At 34.6% G+C, this 15,082-nt stretch overlaps 1 protein-coding gene across 6 annotated transcripts in view; it reads right to left on the reverse strand.

Moving 5' to 3' along the window:
• TRMT11 (tRNA methyltransferase 11 homolog) overlaps positions 1-15,082 on the reverse strand; it is a 64,785-nt gene that overhangs the window by 43,971 nt on the left and 5,732 nt on the right. For 4 of the 6 annotated variants that reach the window (XR_012489199.1, XR_012489200.1, XM_074309908.1 and 1 more), the window contains exons 2-3: positions 4,687-4,752; positions 2,480-2,553 (exon numbers count right to left, since the gene is read on the reverse strand). Coding sequence is in view for 4 of the 6 variants with exons in the window: in XM_074309908.1 (XP_074166009.1) it covers positions 2,480-2,553; positions 4,687-4,752 (140 nt within the window). In the remaining 2 variants the exon portion in view is untranslated. Of the gene's footprint in view, positions 1-2,459; positions 2,554-4,686; positions 4,754-15,082 lie in introns of those variants that run through there. The other 2 variants (XM_074309911.1, XM_074309910.1) reach the window with 2 other exon arrangements.

The raw sequence follows: 15,082 nt of genomic DNA on the forward strand, positions 1-15,082 counted from the left end.
GATAATCTCTAAGGTCCAGTCTTCCTCTAAGATGTAAAAATAATTAGAAAAAAGACAGATATTACTAAGTCCATGAACTAAAGTTTATTTACTCTACTTATAGAAGAACTTCTGAGCCACCATTTAGAAGATAGAAAGAAAGAGAAATAGGAAGGAAGGAAAGATGACAGAAAGAGATAGGGACAAAAGACAGAGAGGAAGAGTTTGTTTTTCATTTTAAGCTCTGTATACTTCTAAGAAGTTTGCTTATCTGGTTTTCAACACTACCACAAATTAAAAGACTCAAGGTGAGGTAATAACTAAATATAGTATAGGAAAGCAACACGGGAAAAAGTGATATTTGATAGCAAAAATAGCATTTTTTTTTCAGAGAAAAAAGTATAAACAGCTGACAAAAGAATTAAAGAAACTTGAGGAGATTTTGAGGTTATTCAGTGTAAGACTATTTTTAAAATAGTCTTATATAGTTTTATAACCCCAAATTCACAGCATTTAACACAAAAAGGATCATCATGATCCTGAATCAGCAAAGGGCAAACTATATTAGATAAGCTCTTTACAAACACAAAAAAGCATATCACATGTTTTCAAAAACTTGCCATTGTTTTAAAAAAAGTTCCAATAAAAATATCTGGATACCAAAGGGAAAAATGGCTTATATATCCAAAAATTCATTTTACAGTTAATACTTCCCTTTTTTGTTCAACTTATTGAGGAAGGGGCTAGATGATAACATCACATTTATCTTAAATAAGAAAATATCAAAAAAATAAAAAAAAAAAGAAAATATCACTTACATAAAACACTTTGTTCCCCAAAGTTATCAAATAACAAAGTATTACTTCACATAGTTATAATGTAAAAAATAAAACAGATCTAAAACATGTAATTGGTAGTAGCAGTACATTCATCCCAAATTCACCACAGAAAAATATTAGATAGCAAATCTGCAACTAAAGATGCATTCTGTCATACTGTTCACTCATCCAATTTCTAAGTATGCACCACAAATTAAGAGCTTTTATGTCTAAGAATTCTCAACTCCAAAATGGGAGGGGGAGGAAGGAGGGGAAAGAAATCATACCTAACAAATCATAGGTTTTTTAGGCCAGTTTATTTTTTTAAAAAATGACAACTTACAAAAGTAAGTTTATCAGAGAAATATGTTCATAATAACATGTCCTATTAAATGAAAAGGACTAAGTTAGGGAAAGAGAGTTTTCTAACAAAAACATGTCAAAACAATTAGCTTTGGAAGTTTCAGCACTATGTATTTAATATCATCGCATTTACACACAATAAGAAAAATAATAAATATGACATGTAAGGCTCACAAAGTAAATGTATCTCATGTCACATTTATCAGAAATTCATCAAAGTTAAAATTAAATATAGTCTGTAAAGACATTCATACTGCAATGCTAAATAGTATATTCCTAGACCAAAAGAGAAATCTTTGAGCAATTTGCTAAAATATTCTCCCCCAAAACCTCAAGAATATCCCAAAATGTCCAAATTTCAAAAGGTTATTTGATATTCTGACTTAAGAAAATGTAGTTTATTAAACATTTTTGCTGTTGTGCAGCCATTTTTTTGTCATGTCCAACTCTTTGTGACCTCATTTGGAATTTTCTTAACAGAGATATCATTTCCTTCTCCAGCTCATTTTACAGATGTGGGACTGTGGCAAACAGTGTTAAGTGCCTTTTCTAGGGTCATACAGCTAGAAAAGTATCTGAAGTCAGGTTTGAAGATGAGTCTTTCTGATTCAAGGTGTGGAACTCTATCCACTGTGTCACCTAACCATCCATTCTATTATATATGTTATTACTATAATTATGCCTATTAACACTGTTAACATTTTCAAAATAAAATTATTCCTTTAGAAAAATAATCTATATCAATAAAATATAATGACATTTAGATTAGTTGAAGAAGCAATTATACCACTATACTGTTAGTTAAGAGCAAAACAATGCAATTTGGCTTGCTGAGTATTTTACTCCTAAAAATTTCTATAAACAAAGAATTAGCTTTCATTTAGGAATTATTTCACTAACAAATAAAGTTGGCAGAACAAATATGTTTAGGCAGTCCCCACTTTTTTTCTGCCTTGCACTTTTCTAATATATTTATTTAACAGTATTTCCTTTTTTTTTTTTTTTTTTTTGCCAACTTCATCATTCATTTATCAGCTTCAAGATCTGACTCTTCAATTTCTAGAGACTATTCCCTTCCCATCCCCATGTAAACTTGCCTTTCTTATGCAGAAGCACCATCTAGTTATGACAGCAAGTAACTGCTACTCAAATAGCCTATGGAATAAAAATGATATCTATTTCTTCCTCCTGCTTTCAAATTGGTTTCTAGGAAAGTGCTGTAGCAAAAAAAAAGCAGGGATTGCCTGTAATTACCCAGAGAATATCATAGGTGGGTACACAAATGAAAGAAAATTACACCTTTTCAGAGTTGCTCTTACTTTGCACATACTGTCCGTTTCATTAAATTTCTGGCAATATCTTCTGAGGGAATGCTAAGAATCCAAAATGGAGACTGAAACAAAAACAATAAAAATAGTAAGATAATTTGGTTATACATGCCCTAAGTTTTGGTACTTTAAGAAGATGAAGAGAAATTTTTATTTGCCACTTTTATGAGTAAAACACAAAAGCCCCAATTTTGACCTTTCTATGATGACCAGCTGAATATAATAGGGCAGCATGGGAAAACCTACCCAAATGATGTTAAAGATCATTTCATTGAGATTTATTCTCATTCACCTTTTATACAAAAACAGCTGTTTCTTAAAGATTACATTGTAAATCATGCACTGGGATATCAATTAACTCTTGAGTCATTCTAAATTGTAATGAAAATAAGTGGTCCTTATTATTAAGATTTTTCAAAGCACTTAAAATGTTAAATCCTTTAAGCCTCATAGCAGGTATTACTCCCATTTTACAGATAAGTAATCTGACACATAGAGACTAAAGTCTTTAGTAACTCAACAAAATTTTGAGGCAGAATTTGAAAAACAGGTTTCCCTGACTTCAAATGCAGCATTTCATTCATTGTACTATGCTATCTTTCAATAAAATATCTAAATAGTTTATTTTAGACTTTGTTATATTTAATTTCCCTTATAGCACTTATCCTCCAATAACATCCCAAACTGCAATGGGACATGGAGCTCACCCTTCTAAAAGAATATGTCAATAGAATACAAAATCTAGCAACTTGAAAAAGCCTAGAGAATGAAACTATTGACAGAATTTATTTCTGTCACTGAAGGATTATTTTAGTCAAGTTCAGAGAAACTGACTTCTACCACAGCATCTCATACACTAGTAACAAATGTTTGGAAAATATTTAATGTGTGCAATGGTAAAGAAATCCCTACAAATTATAAATCCAAGAAATGTTGCAATAAAGTTCTAAGTCATTAAATATTTATTATGTCCACCTTTTCATGATCCTATTTGAGGTTTTCTTGGCAGAAATACTAAAATAATTTGTTATTTCCTTCTCTAGCTCATTTTATAGATGAGGAAACTGAGATAGACAAGATTAAAATGACTTGCCCAAGAACACATAGGTATTGTGTGTATTACTTTCCTTTTTTTTTTTTTTTAAGATAATGGCATAAATTAAATTTAAAAATAAATTGCAAAAAGAAGTTTGCAATCCAGTAGTTAATATTTATTCTAGTTCTTTAAAATCATAGTAAGTCAATAGAACATAGAATTATCTTCTATAGAATCTCACTGTGTAAGGACTAATGTCTTCTATAAGAAATGGAAAATTCAGTGAAAATAAATCCAAAAGTTAAGAGAGAAGGTATTTACAAAAAAAAAAAAAAAAAAAAAAACAGGTCTTTACCAAGAACTCAACATGGAATTCGTGATCTTGTGTTGTTAGTTTTTTTCCCCATAATATTTTGATAACAACATTTCAGTATAATTAGCTTCATTGGTAATCCTATATAATTTATGAATTTACATAAAAATAATATTCTCAGAAGGGCTCCATAGGTTTCATTAGAATGCCAAAGGGGTCCAGGACATAAAAAACTTTTAAGAATCCTTATTCTGTACTCAGGTTTTCAAAATTTCAAAATAAGATGCTTTATATCATCCAAAGATACCTAAAATTTAAAAATATGCTCAGAGATGATTCAAACCAGTTCCAATTATTCATTAATGAAGAGAGTCATCTACATCCAGAGAGAGGACTATAGGAAATGAGTGTAGACCACAACACAGCATTTCCACTCTTTCTGTTATTGTTTGCTTGCATTTTTGTTTTCCTTTTCAGGTTTTTTTTTTCTTTCTTTCTAGATCTGATTTTTCTTGTGCATTATGTATAAATATGTATAGATATATTGGACTTAACATATATTTTAACATATTTAACATGTATTAGACTACCTGTCATCTAGGGGAGGGAGTAGGGGGAAGGAGGGGAAAATTTGGAACAAAATGTTATGCAAAGGTCAATGTTGGGAAATTACCCATGCATATTGGTTTGTAAATAAAAAGCAATAATAATTTTTTAAAAAATTTTAATTAAAAAAATACTCTCAGAAATATAAAGTGTTCCTAAGAAAATATAGTTTCTTCCAGTAAAAAAACTAGCATTAACATATGTTATACATAATCTTGAGAAGAAAATAAACTATAAACTTACTTTTCCATGAATTTCCTGATGGTTACTGAATCGACCTCCCAAAAGTGAAAGTAAAGACTTTATTTCCTGTTGTGAAAATCATAGGGAAAATTCAACATATTATTAACATTAAACTTGTTACAATTTCAATTACTACTTCTATAGATTATGAGTTTTCCCTCTAAAAATACAAACAAAACTTTGTAATACACATGAAAATATATACAAATATTCAGTAACATATACATGTTTACATGCATATTTGTACACACATACATAAATTTGTGTAAAGGAAACTCAGGAAAGGTATACTTGAATCAAGGACAGCAGGGTGCTTGCTTATAGTTAAGCATCTATTCAATGTGATTAAAGGGATAATACTTCTCCAGTTAAACATATATTTAATGTGATGTAATGATGTAATCACTCTAGTTGGCATATACTTAGTATAATATGGTGAGGTAATGTTCTACAGTTGGCACATGCTCAAGTGCTGTAGTGATATAACCGATTTGAGATAGTTAAGGGCTCAGAGTTTCAGCTATAGTCTCAGACACAGACACAGAGAAGAAATCAGAGTCCCAGACACAGACACAAGAGAAGTCTCTCCATCTTTGACCAGCCTCATGGTGGCTCTCCTGCCTTCATCACTTCTCCACCTAAATACAAAGGCTCATCCAGAAATCCTCCAGAGAGCTAGCCCAAACAGGACATTTTGGTGCCCTAAATGTGGGGCACTGAAAGAAGCACACTACATTTTGAGGCTCTGGACTCAAGAATCTACACTCAGTAGTTTGACTGATGTGATCGTAAGCTCAGTGGAGAAGTCCCTGTGACCTGGAAATAGGGTGAGTATAAAAATAGACAAGCAGGAAACTTTGATATATGCTAAACTAGTCACTATCATTTTTTCAGCTGAAATGGGGCAAATACCAAGAAAGGAGACTCCCCCACCCCAGGGGAGTATGTAAAATGCACAGTTAGGTTAATAGAGAAGCAAGGTTTGTTGGTAACTCAGAGGCAGATCACTGGGATCTTAAATATATTAGCTACATCCCTCCTTGGCTTTCTTAGGAAGAAAAATTAGAGCCAGATATATGGTCAATAGTGGGAGAGCAATTAATTCAATATTATGAAACTATGGGTCCTGATTCAATTCCTGAGGAAACATTCCTTATGTACAATATAATACAATTGACCTTAAAGAATCCCACAAGTTAAAAAAAAAAAAAAAAAGTTTTAAGGTGGACAGCCAGACAAGGAAGTGTGAGGAGAAAGAGCAGGAAGGAGATGGCACTGACAAAGCAGCTGAAAAGCATGGAGAATTGGACAAGAAAGGAGTTAAAGAAAGTTTGATGAACTTAAGGGGTATGGTGCTTCTCAGTAGGAGCTCTTAGGGTATTCCCCATCTCCTGACTGACCTCCCTCAATTTCGCCTTCCTGGATGGAGGGAGGAAGAGGAATGGAAAGGGCAGTGACACCATCAGCACCACTCATGCAGCAGCTTTGTCCACCCTCTATGATACAATTACAAAAGGCACTAGTTTAAGCTAAAGAGGAAGGGCAGGATACATCTGATTTGAGAATAGACGTACACCCTGTGATTGAAGAGCAAATGTTAGAAGCTTGTGTACAAAAGACCACAGAAACACTAAGGAATTACAAATTCCATATAAGTTCAGAAAAAATTCAAAAGCATGCTCCTTTTCAATATTTAGGTTATGAAGTATATCCTAAAACTTTAAAAACTTTAAGAACAGAGAAGTTGAACACTTTAAATAACTTTCAAAAATTAATAGGAGATATCCAATGGATGCGTCCAATGTTAGGCTTAACTACCTATCAATTACAATCATTATATGACATTTTAAGCGGAGACACTGCTTTAAACTCACCACGCTAGCTCACAAAAGAAGCTCCAGAGGCTTTGAGAGAAGTTGAACTGGCTTTATCCAATGTGGCTGAAAGAGTTACATCCTTGGAAATATCAGGTTTGGTATAAAAGAGGCACCCACAGCAGTCCTTCATCAAGGAGACAGTGTGAACCTTCTAGCACAACCAGAACAAAGCCTTACTCCTTATACAGTGCTTATGGCTAGAATTTTATTAAAGGCCATTGAGGGAGCAGTACAATTATCTGGGATAAGACCTGATAAGTACATCTTTTATACCAATGCACAAATTAATGTATGCTGTGAAACCATCCCAGAGTGGCAAATTTTATTGGCCACGGCTCCAAATTTTACACACAGGTCTCCATCAAAGATAACCCAGCTATTACATAATTGGCAATGGATTTTTGAAGAAAAGGTTTCTAAAGTTTATCTTAAAGAACCAACTATCTTTACAGATGTATCCAAATATAATATTTGTGCTATATACTCTCATGACTTAACTATAAAGAGAGTAGACAACTCAGCAGAATAAATTGTATGCAATTATTCTGATTTGGCCTATTCAGTAACTGTGGTACAAAGAATTGCCACAGTCCAAGTAAAATTTGTAGCTTCTAATATATATTAGCTCTCATTCAGGTAGGATTTATATCTTGCATTCCACTCTCATAGTGGACTTCCAGGTCCTATTTTTTTATGGAAATTCAAAGGCAGATAGCCTTCTACCCATATTAGCCAATTCTCTTTTATTTCAGGCAGCTCAAGAATCTCATTCTAAATATCATCAGGCTGCTCTAGCTTTATATTTGCAATTTGGGATAACAACACAGGAAGCTAGCATAATAAAAGGCTGTATAGTTTGCCTTCCTTTCCATGCTCTTTCACTCCCTCCAGGGAAAAACCCTTGTAGTTTGAGACCGAATGAAATTTGGCAAATGGATGTGACCCATTATAAATCTTTCAGTTGTCTGTCTTTTATCCATGTTGTGGTAGATACCTTTTCAAGACTTACTATTGCAATACCAGCAGCAAAAGAGACTGCCCCGAGTGATCACTGAATTCCTTATATAAGCATTTGCAATTATGGGTGTGCCACAAGCAATAAAAACAGATAATGGACCTGTATATACTTTTAAACATTTTGCATACTTTTGTGAACAGTGTAAGATTTTACACACCACTAGCATACCTTTTAATCCTCAAGGACAGGCAATAGTAGAGAGGAGAAACAGAGACATCAAGAAGCTCTTCCAAAAACAAAAGAAAAGGGGAGCCACAGGTATCCCTAGAGAACTTTTAAATTTAGCTTTTTATACTATTAATTTTTTAATAAAAATGCACTGGCTCCAGCAGACAGGTTTTATAACCTGCCAGAAGGGCAGTGTCCAGTGTTAGCAGCTCCATTATCTTTAGATAATCACCAGGTGATGTGGAAAGATCCAGAAAGTGGAATGGAAGGGACCAGATAGGTTAACTGCTTGGGGGAGAAGATTTGCTTGTATCTCTACAATGGAGGAGTCAGATGGGTGCCAACAAGCTGTATTTGCCTTATCCATTGGAGAGAGATGAAGCAGACCCTTGAAACAAAGGTTAAAACCCAAGAAACCTGGTAATTACAGCACTGACTGTGCCCACCACTGAAAGAACATGGCAGTTATGGAGATTAACTCATGAACATCAAAAATTGTGAGACTGATGCAGGACTTCAAAACCCTCAGGAATCACTGGAATCCCTGAAATATAAGATGTTCCAGAACTTCAAAATCTGTAGGAATCATTGGATTCATGATTACATGAAGTAATGAACAATAGATTGGTTTTGGACTATCTCTTTGGCTGCTGAAAGATGTGTATGTGTGATGGTTATTTATATACCCTCCTTCTAGGACATATGGACATACATAATTCCTCATGTTGATTCATGTTGTTTGTTACAACACTACTAGCCTATGTTATATTACTATGTGCTTGTGTAATACCTCCCATATTGATGGATTTATGTATGTCTGTTTCAAGTAAGATCCTTCAGTCCAGAGGAAACCTGATAACAAGATCTGGTTTGACTCCCCATTTCCCTTTGGTGTTTTCACCTCCCTTCCTGAGAAGTCAGGAAGGTTGTGATAACTTCCTTTTGGGGGTTCTCACCTCCCTGAAAGGCCTGACCAGCTGTGTTTTAAAATAAAAGAAATTGGGAGATGTAAAGGGCCAGAACTCTGGAAAAGTATAATTAAATCAAGGACAACAGGATGCTTATAGTTAAGCACCTACTTAATGATTGATAAGACAATAGTTCTCTAGGCAAACATATATTTAAGGTGATATAATGATGTAATCACTCTAGTTGACATATACTTAGTGTAATACGGTAATGTAATTTCTACAGTTGGCACATGCTCAGTTGCTGTAATAATGTAATCCTACTGAGGCATTTAAGGGCTGAGAGGACTGGGAACAAGAGTCTCAGACAAAGAGTCTCAGAAACAGAGAAAAACTCAGAGTCCCGGACACAGACACAAGAGAAGACTCTCCATCTTTGGCCAGCCTTGTGGTGGCTCTCCACTTCTCCACCTAAAGACCAAGTTCCATCCAGAGATCTTCCAGAAAGCTAGCCTGGACACTACAAATATGTATATGTGTATATACGTATACATATACATATATATCGTATAACAGAGTGATAAAGGAATTGTGGGAACTGAGCAAACTATATTGACTCTATCTTGTCACTCAATTCTGGATATAGGTCAGTTGACTTTCTCTTCAGTTATGGTTCTAGTTCAATTTCTGTCTTATGAGAAAACTTAATTCAATTGTGAGAATTTTTTTTTCCCCTGAGACTGGGTTAAGTGACTTGCCCAGGGTCACACAGCTAGGAAGTGTTAAGTGTCTAAGACCAGATTTGAACTCGGGTTCTCCTGAATTCAAGGCTGGTGCTCCACTGCGCCACCCAGCTGTCCCTAATTGTGAGAATTGTGGAAAAAAAAAAACAAAAAAAAAAAACTTTATTATATTATTAGACCTAGCTCTGTGTGGTTGGGAAGTTGGACCGTCTCTATCTGCTGCTTAGACAAAAGTTAAGCTAACCAAAATACATTCAGATCCAGACATTGATGTGAGGAGTTTTTATTCACAATTGCACATCTCAAGCGATCCATATGTCTCATCTGAAAAGTGATTCTGGAGGAGTCTATTAGTTACTGTTTTCATGTTCTCTAACTAACACTTGGAGGGAATGGGATCCCACTTTTTCTTATTTCAGGAAATTGTACCTATTTAATCTGCCCCTGCCCCTGTCCCCAATTAAAAAGCCCCTAATATTTCTTCCAATTAGAAATCAGATTTTTATCAGATTAATACATCTTGTTTTGTATCTTGCTTATTATTATTTTTAAATGCATAAAATCTGTCTCCTCCTATATACAGAGACCAATGCCATCCTGATGAAGGGACAGTCCCAATTTGTTAACATTTGGCATACACTGCGTAATAAACTGATATGCTTAGAGGCTCAAAACTGTTTCCTCAGTCAATTCCTCTTTCACCTGCCACAGTGAGAGATAATGTGGCATGTGGATAGAACTGCCCTATGGAGTCAGGAATGCCAGATTCAAAAGCCACCTCTAACACAGACAGGCTGCATTACCATGGACAAGATTTTAATCTCTCAGTGACTCAGGAAGCTTATGAATATTACAAATTGCAGATATATTGCTGATTATTTAGAAAAAGAAATTTCTACACCAAGAGTTCCCAAGAACAATGAAATTATATCTAGAGCGACAACAAAAGTGATGGAAGACAATGTAAGGATTGGCCAAATTGCTTAACCTAAGTAATCATCATAGGGAATGAAGGACTCCTACCAAATTCCTTTTGTGACACAGACATAGTACTGATACCTAAACCAGGTAGGTTGAAAACAGAGAAAGAAAATTATAGACCAATCTCCCTAATGAATATTGATGCAAAAATCTTAAATAAAATATTAGCAAAAAGACTCTAGAAAATTATCCCCAGGATAATATACCATGACCAAGTAGGATTTATACCAAGAATACAGGGCTAGTTCAATATTAGGAAAACTACTAGCATAATTGACTATATCAATAACCAAATTAATAAAAAAAATGATTATCTCAATAGATGCAGAAAGAAGCATTTGATAAAATCCAATACCCATTCCATTCAAAACACTAGAAAGAATAGGAATAAATGGACTTCTCCTGAAAATAGTCAGAGGCAACTATTTAAAACCATCAGTAAGCATTATATGTAATGGGACTAAACTGAAAACATTCCCAATAAGATCAGGGGTAAAACAAGGTTGCCCACTATTACCTATGCTACTCAATATTATATTAGAAATATTAGGTTCAGCAATAAGAGAAGAGAAAGAGATGAAAGGAATTAGAATAGGTAATGAGGAAATCAAATTTTCACTCTTTGCAGATGATATGATGGTATACTTAGAGAACCCCAGATATTCTACTAAAAAGCTATTAGAAATAATCCACACCTTTAGCAAAGTTGTGGAATACAAAATAAATCCACATAAATCATCAGCATTTTAAATACACCACTAATAAAATCCAACAGCAAGAGATACAAAGAGAAATTCCATTTAAAATAACTGTCAATAGGATAATATATTTGGGAATCTAACCTAAGTAATCATCACCACCACTCAGCTTCTTCACTCCTATTCCAGGGTTGCTATGTCATTAGGGGAAAAAAAAAATGCAGTCAAGATGATTTCACTTACAACATTTATATACCTATACATATGTGCATATGTGTGTATGTATGTATATATCCATAAGTGTGTGTGTGTGTGTGTGTGTGTGTGTGTGTGTGTGTGGAACAATAATAGCTATTATTTTTATAGTGCTTGCTGCTTATCAGCATGCTAAGCATTTTACAATTGTTATCTCGTTTGATTCTCACAACCACTTTAGGAGGAAGATACTATTATTTCCCCATTTTATAGATGAGGAAACTAAAACAAACAAAAGTTAATGACTTGCCCAGTCACACTGAGGCTAGATTAGAGCTCAGGTCTTTCTCCCCTCTAACCCAAAGCTCTATCCATTGTAGTGTATAGGCTAGCTCCCTGGAGGGTCTCAGGGTTAGCCAAAGTCAGGATAAATCAAAGTCCTTGGTTTTTAGGGGGAGAAGTGAAGGAGGCAGGCAAGCTGCCCTGAAGCTTGGAAAAGATGTATCCTGGATTCTGGAGTCCAGAGTCTCCAGCCTCTCTCCTCGTTGTCTTGCCGCCAAGTGCCTCTCACTTCTCTCCCTCCACCTGCAATCCTTGCCTATGACTGTCTCAACACCAAACAAGCACCAATGGTGAGGAGACCCATCACATCACCATCTCATCTAAATATGTATATAGAGCATTGTTTCACATCGAATAGGTAATTAGCCTTAAGTGCTCAGTTGTCTGATTCAAGCATACCTTTTTGGAGTTTCAGCCTCTACACCCATGAGAACTCTTTAGGCTCCTCAACTTCAGATGATCTTTGCTTGATTCTATCTTATCCACTCCCCTTCTCATTCCAGAGAGTAACTATTATAAATGTTCTCCTTTACAGCAGATAACTGGACATATTTCTTTGGGAAAGTGGAAATCATTTAGTATATTCTTCATCATTTTAGTTCAACCCAACAAAAATTTACAAAGCTCTAATATGACCAACAATGATGAATGTTAAGTCAAATGGAAGTCTACACCAAATTCAGATTAATATGTTGAGAACATGAGGGAAGTGAAGAAGCAGAAAGGGTAGAACAGTTGGAATAAGAATGAACAAACACATCCACATCTAAAACAAATATCTCAGTTGACTGGAGCAGGCCTGAGCACAACCTAATCCAATTTTGGGTGAGATAGGAAGATTCAATCTTTTAATAAAAGAATTCCAGAAGAGAAGAGAAGGCCAAAAGGAATCACTGACAAGCAGAACAACCTTGAAAGTTACAGATTGCACTTATTTTAAATTTTCAAAAACTAAAAAGCTATACAAAATAAAAACCCACGATTTCATATGATATTCATCCCCTTTTCCTATTCTACTATGTTTCCTACTGTGCTGGAAATGATCATTACATTCAGTGTTTAAATTCAGAATATATTTTTTAAAAAGCTATTATGGATAAATTAAAAACATTCCCAATATGATCAGAGGTGAAACAGGATTGCCTATTATCACCACTACTACTAAATATTGTACTAGAAATGTTAGCTTTAGCAATAAGAGAAGAAAAAGAAATTGAAGGAAGTAGAGTAAACAAAATTATCACTTTTGAAGATGATATAACAGCATACTTAGGGAATCCTAAAGAACCAACTAAAAAACTACTAGAAACAATGAACAACTTTAGTAAAATAGTTATAGGATATAAAATAAACCCACATAATTCATTGGCATTTCTATATATTACTAACAAAATCCAGCAGCAAGAAATAGAAAAAGAAATCCCATTTAAAATAACAGTGATAATATAAAATATTTGGGTGTCTATCTGCCAAGACAAAGCCAAAAATTATATGAACACAATTACAAAACATATAAAAGTCAAATAAAAATACAGATAAAGTTAGAACTGAACTATTAAAAGAATATCAAGTACTCGTGGGTAGACCGAGCTAATATAATAAAAAAGATTTATAGCCAAAGAACTAAAGAACATTATGAAGTACAAAATGGATAATTTTGATTACATTAAATTAAAAAGGTTTTGTACAAACAAGACCAATGCAGACAAAATTAGAAGAGAAGCAACAAATGGGAGGGGGGAGATTTTACAACCATATTTCTGATAAAGACCTCATTCCCCAATTGATAAATGAGCAAAGGTTATAAAAAGGCAATTTTCAGATGAAGAAATGTAAGCCATTTCTAGTCATATGAAAAAATGCTCTAAATCACTACTGATTAGAGAAACACAAATTGAAGCAACTCTAAAGTACCACTTGACTATTAGGGGTCACTGTTAGGGGTCACAGCCCCAACTCCTGAGTGGAACAGGCCTTATGTGACCAGCACTGCCTGTCCACCTGAATGGCAAAGACTGTGAGTAATGAGGGGGCAAGAGCCAGGGTGGTGTAAGACTCTATTTATTACAAAGACTGCAGGTCTTTTTATCATCTTAGTGCTTATTTCTAGTTACTACTTCATATGTAATCACATTCTAGCCTTTAGTAGATACATGATTCTCTACAGGAAGCTACAAGTAGATATGATGTGTGTATTCCTTTCCTAATTAATATATTCAAGGTACTGTCCTCTAAGGTCCCGCACGCCTCTCCTGGGAACTGCCATGTTGCTCCTTTGGTTGGGATCCCCTTCCTCCCAGCGCCATCTTGTTCACCCTTACAAGACTACCCTCAGATTACCTGAGCTGTACCTTGTGGGATGTCCAAGGCTGGGGGGGAGGGGATGTTGGAAGGCCCTCTTACACTTCACACCTTTCAAATTGGCTAAGATGACAGGAAAAGATAATGATAAATGTTGGAGGGCATATGGGAAAACTGAGACACTAATACATTGTTGGTGGAACTGTGAAATAATTTTACCATTTTGGAGAATAATTTGGAACTATGCCCAAAGGGCTATCAAACTGTGCGTGCTTTTTGATCCAGCAGTGTCATTACTGGGTCTTTATCCCAAAAGGGTCATAAAAAAGGGAAAAGGACCCACATGTACAAAAATGTTTGTAGCAGCTCTTTTTGTAGTGGCAAAGAACTAGAAACTAAGTGGATGTCCATCAGTTGAGGGAATAACTGAATAAGATATGGTATATGAACATAATGGAATATTATTGTTCTATAAGAAATGATGAACACGCTGATTTCAGAAATTCTGGAGAGACTTAAATGAACTGATGCTAAGTAAAACGAGCAAAACCAAAAGAACATTGTACACAGTAATAACAAGATTATGTGATGATCAACTGTAATGGACTTGCTTTTTTTCCAACAATGAGTTGATTCAAGGTAATTCCAATAGACTTTTGATGGAGAAAGCCATACACATCCAGAGTGAGAACTATGGGGACTGAATGTGGATAAAAGTATTGTATTTTCACCTTTAAATTTTTTTTAAAAAGCTATTTTGTGCAAAACATTATATCAGGTATTAGGGATATAAAAACAAAAACCAAACAAAACAAAAAAGGCAACATTCCCAGGCTTAAATCCTACAAGAGAATACAATATAGAGATAGATATAAATATATACAAATAAATAGATTGAAGGTAATCTGAAAAAGGAGAAAGAATTCCTAACCACAGGGATTGGGAGGAGGAAGTGAGATCAGGCAAGATTTTCTGTAGAAAACTAAATGGTGCTGGGTTTGAAGAAAGCTAAGAATCATAGGCAGCAAAGGTGAGAAAAGAATAATGATAAACATGGCACACACAAGGTAAAAGACTGGATGCTTTATCCATGAAATTGCAATTAGGCTACTTTAGCTGGAGAACAAACTGCATGGAGGAGAGTAATATGACAAGTCTGATTAAG

Source organism: Sminthopsis crassicaudata, chromosome 4, assembly GCF_048593235.1.
Source record: "Sminthopsis crassicaudata isolate SCR6 chromosome 4, ASM4859323v1, whole genome shotgun sequence".
Taxonomy (NCBI): domain Eukaryota; kingdom Metazoa; phylum Chordata; class Mammalia; order Dasyuromorphia; family Dasyuridae; genus Sminthopsis; species Sminthopsis crassicaudata.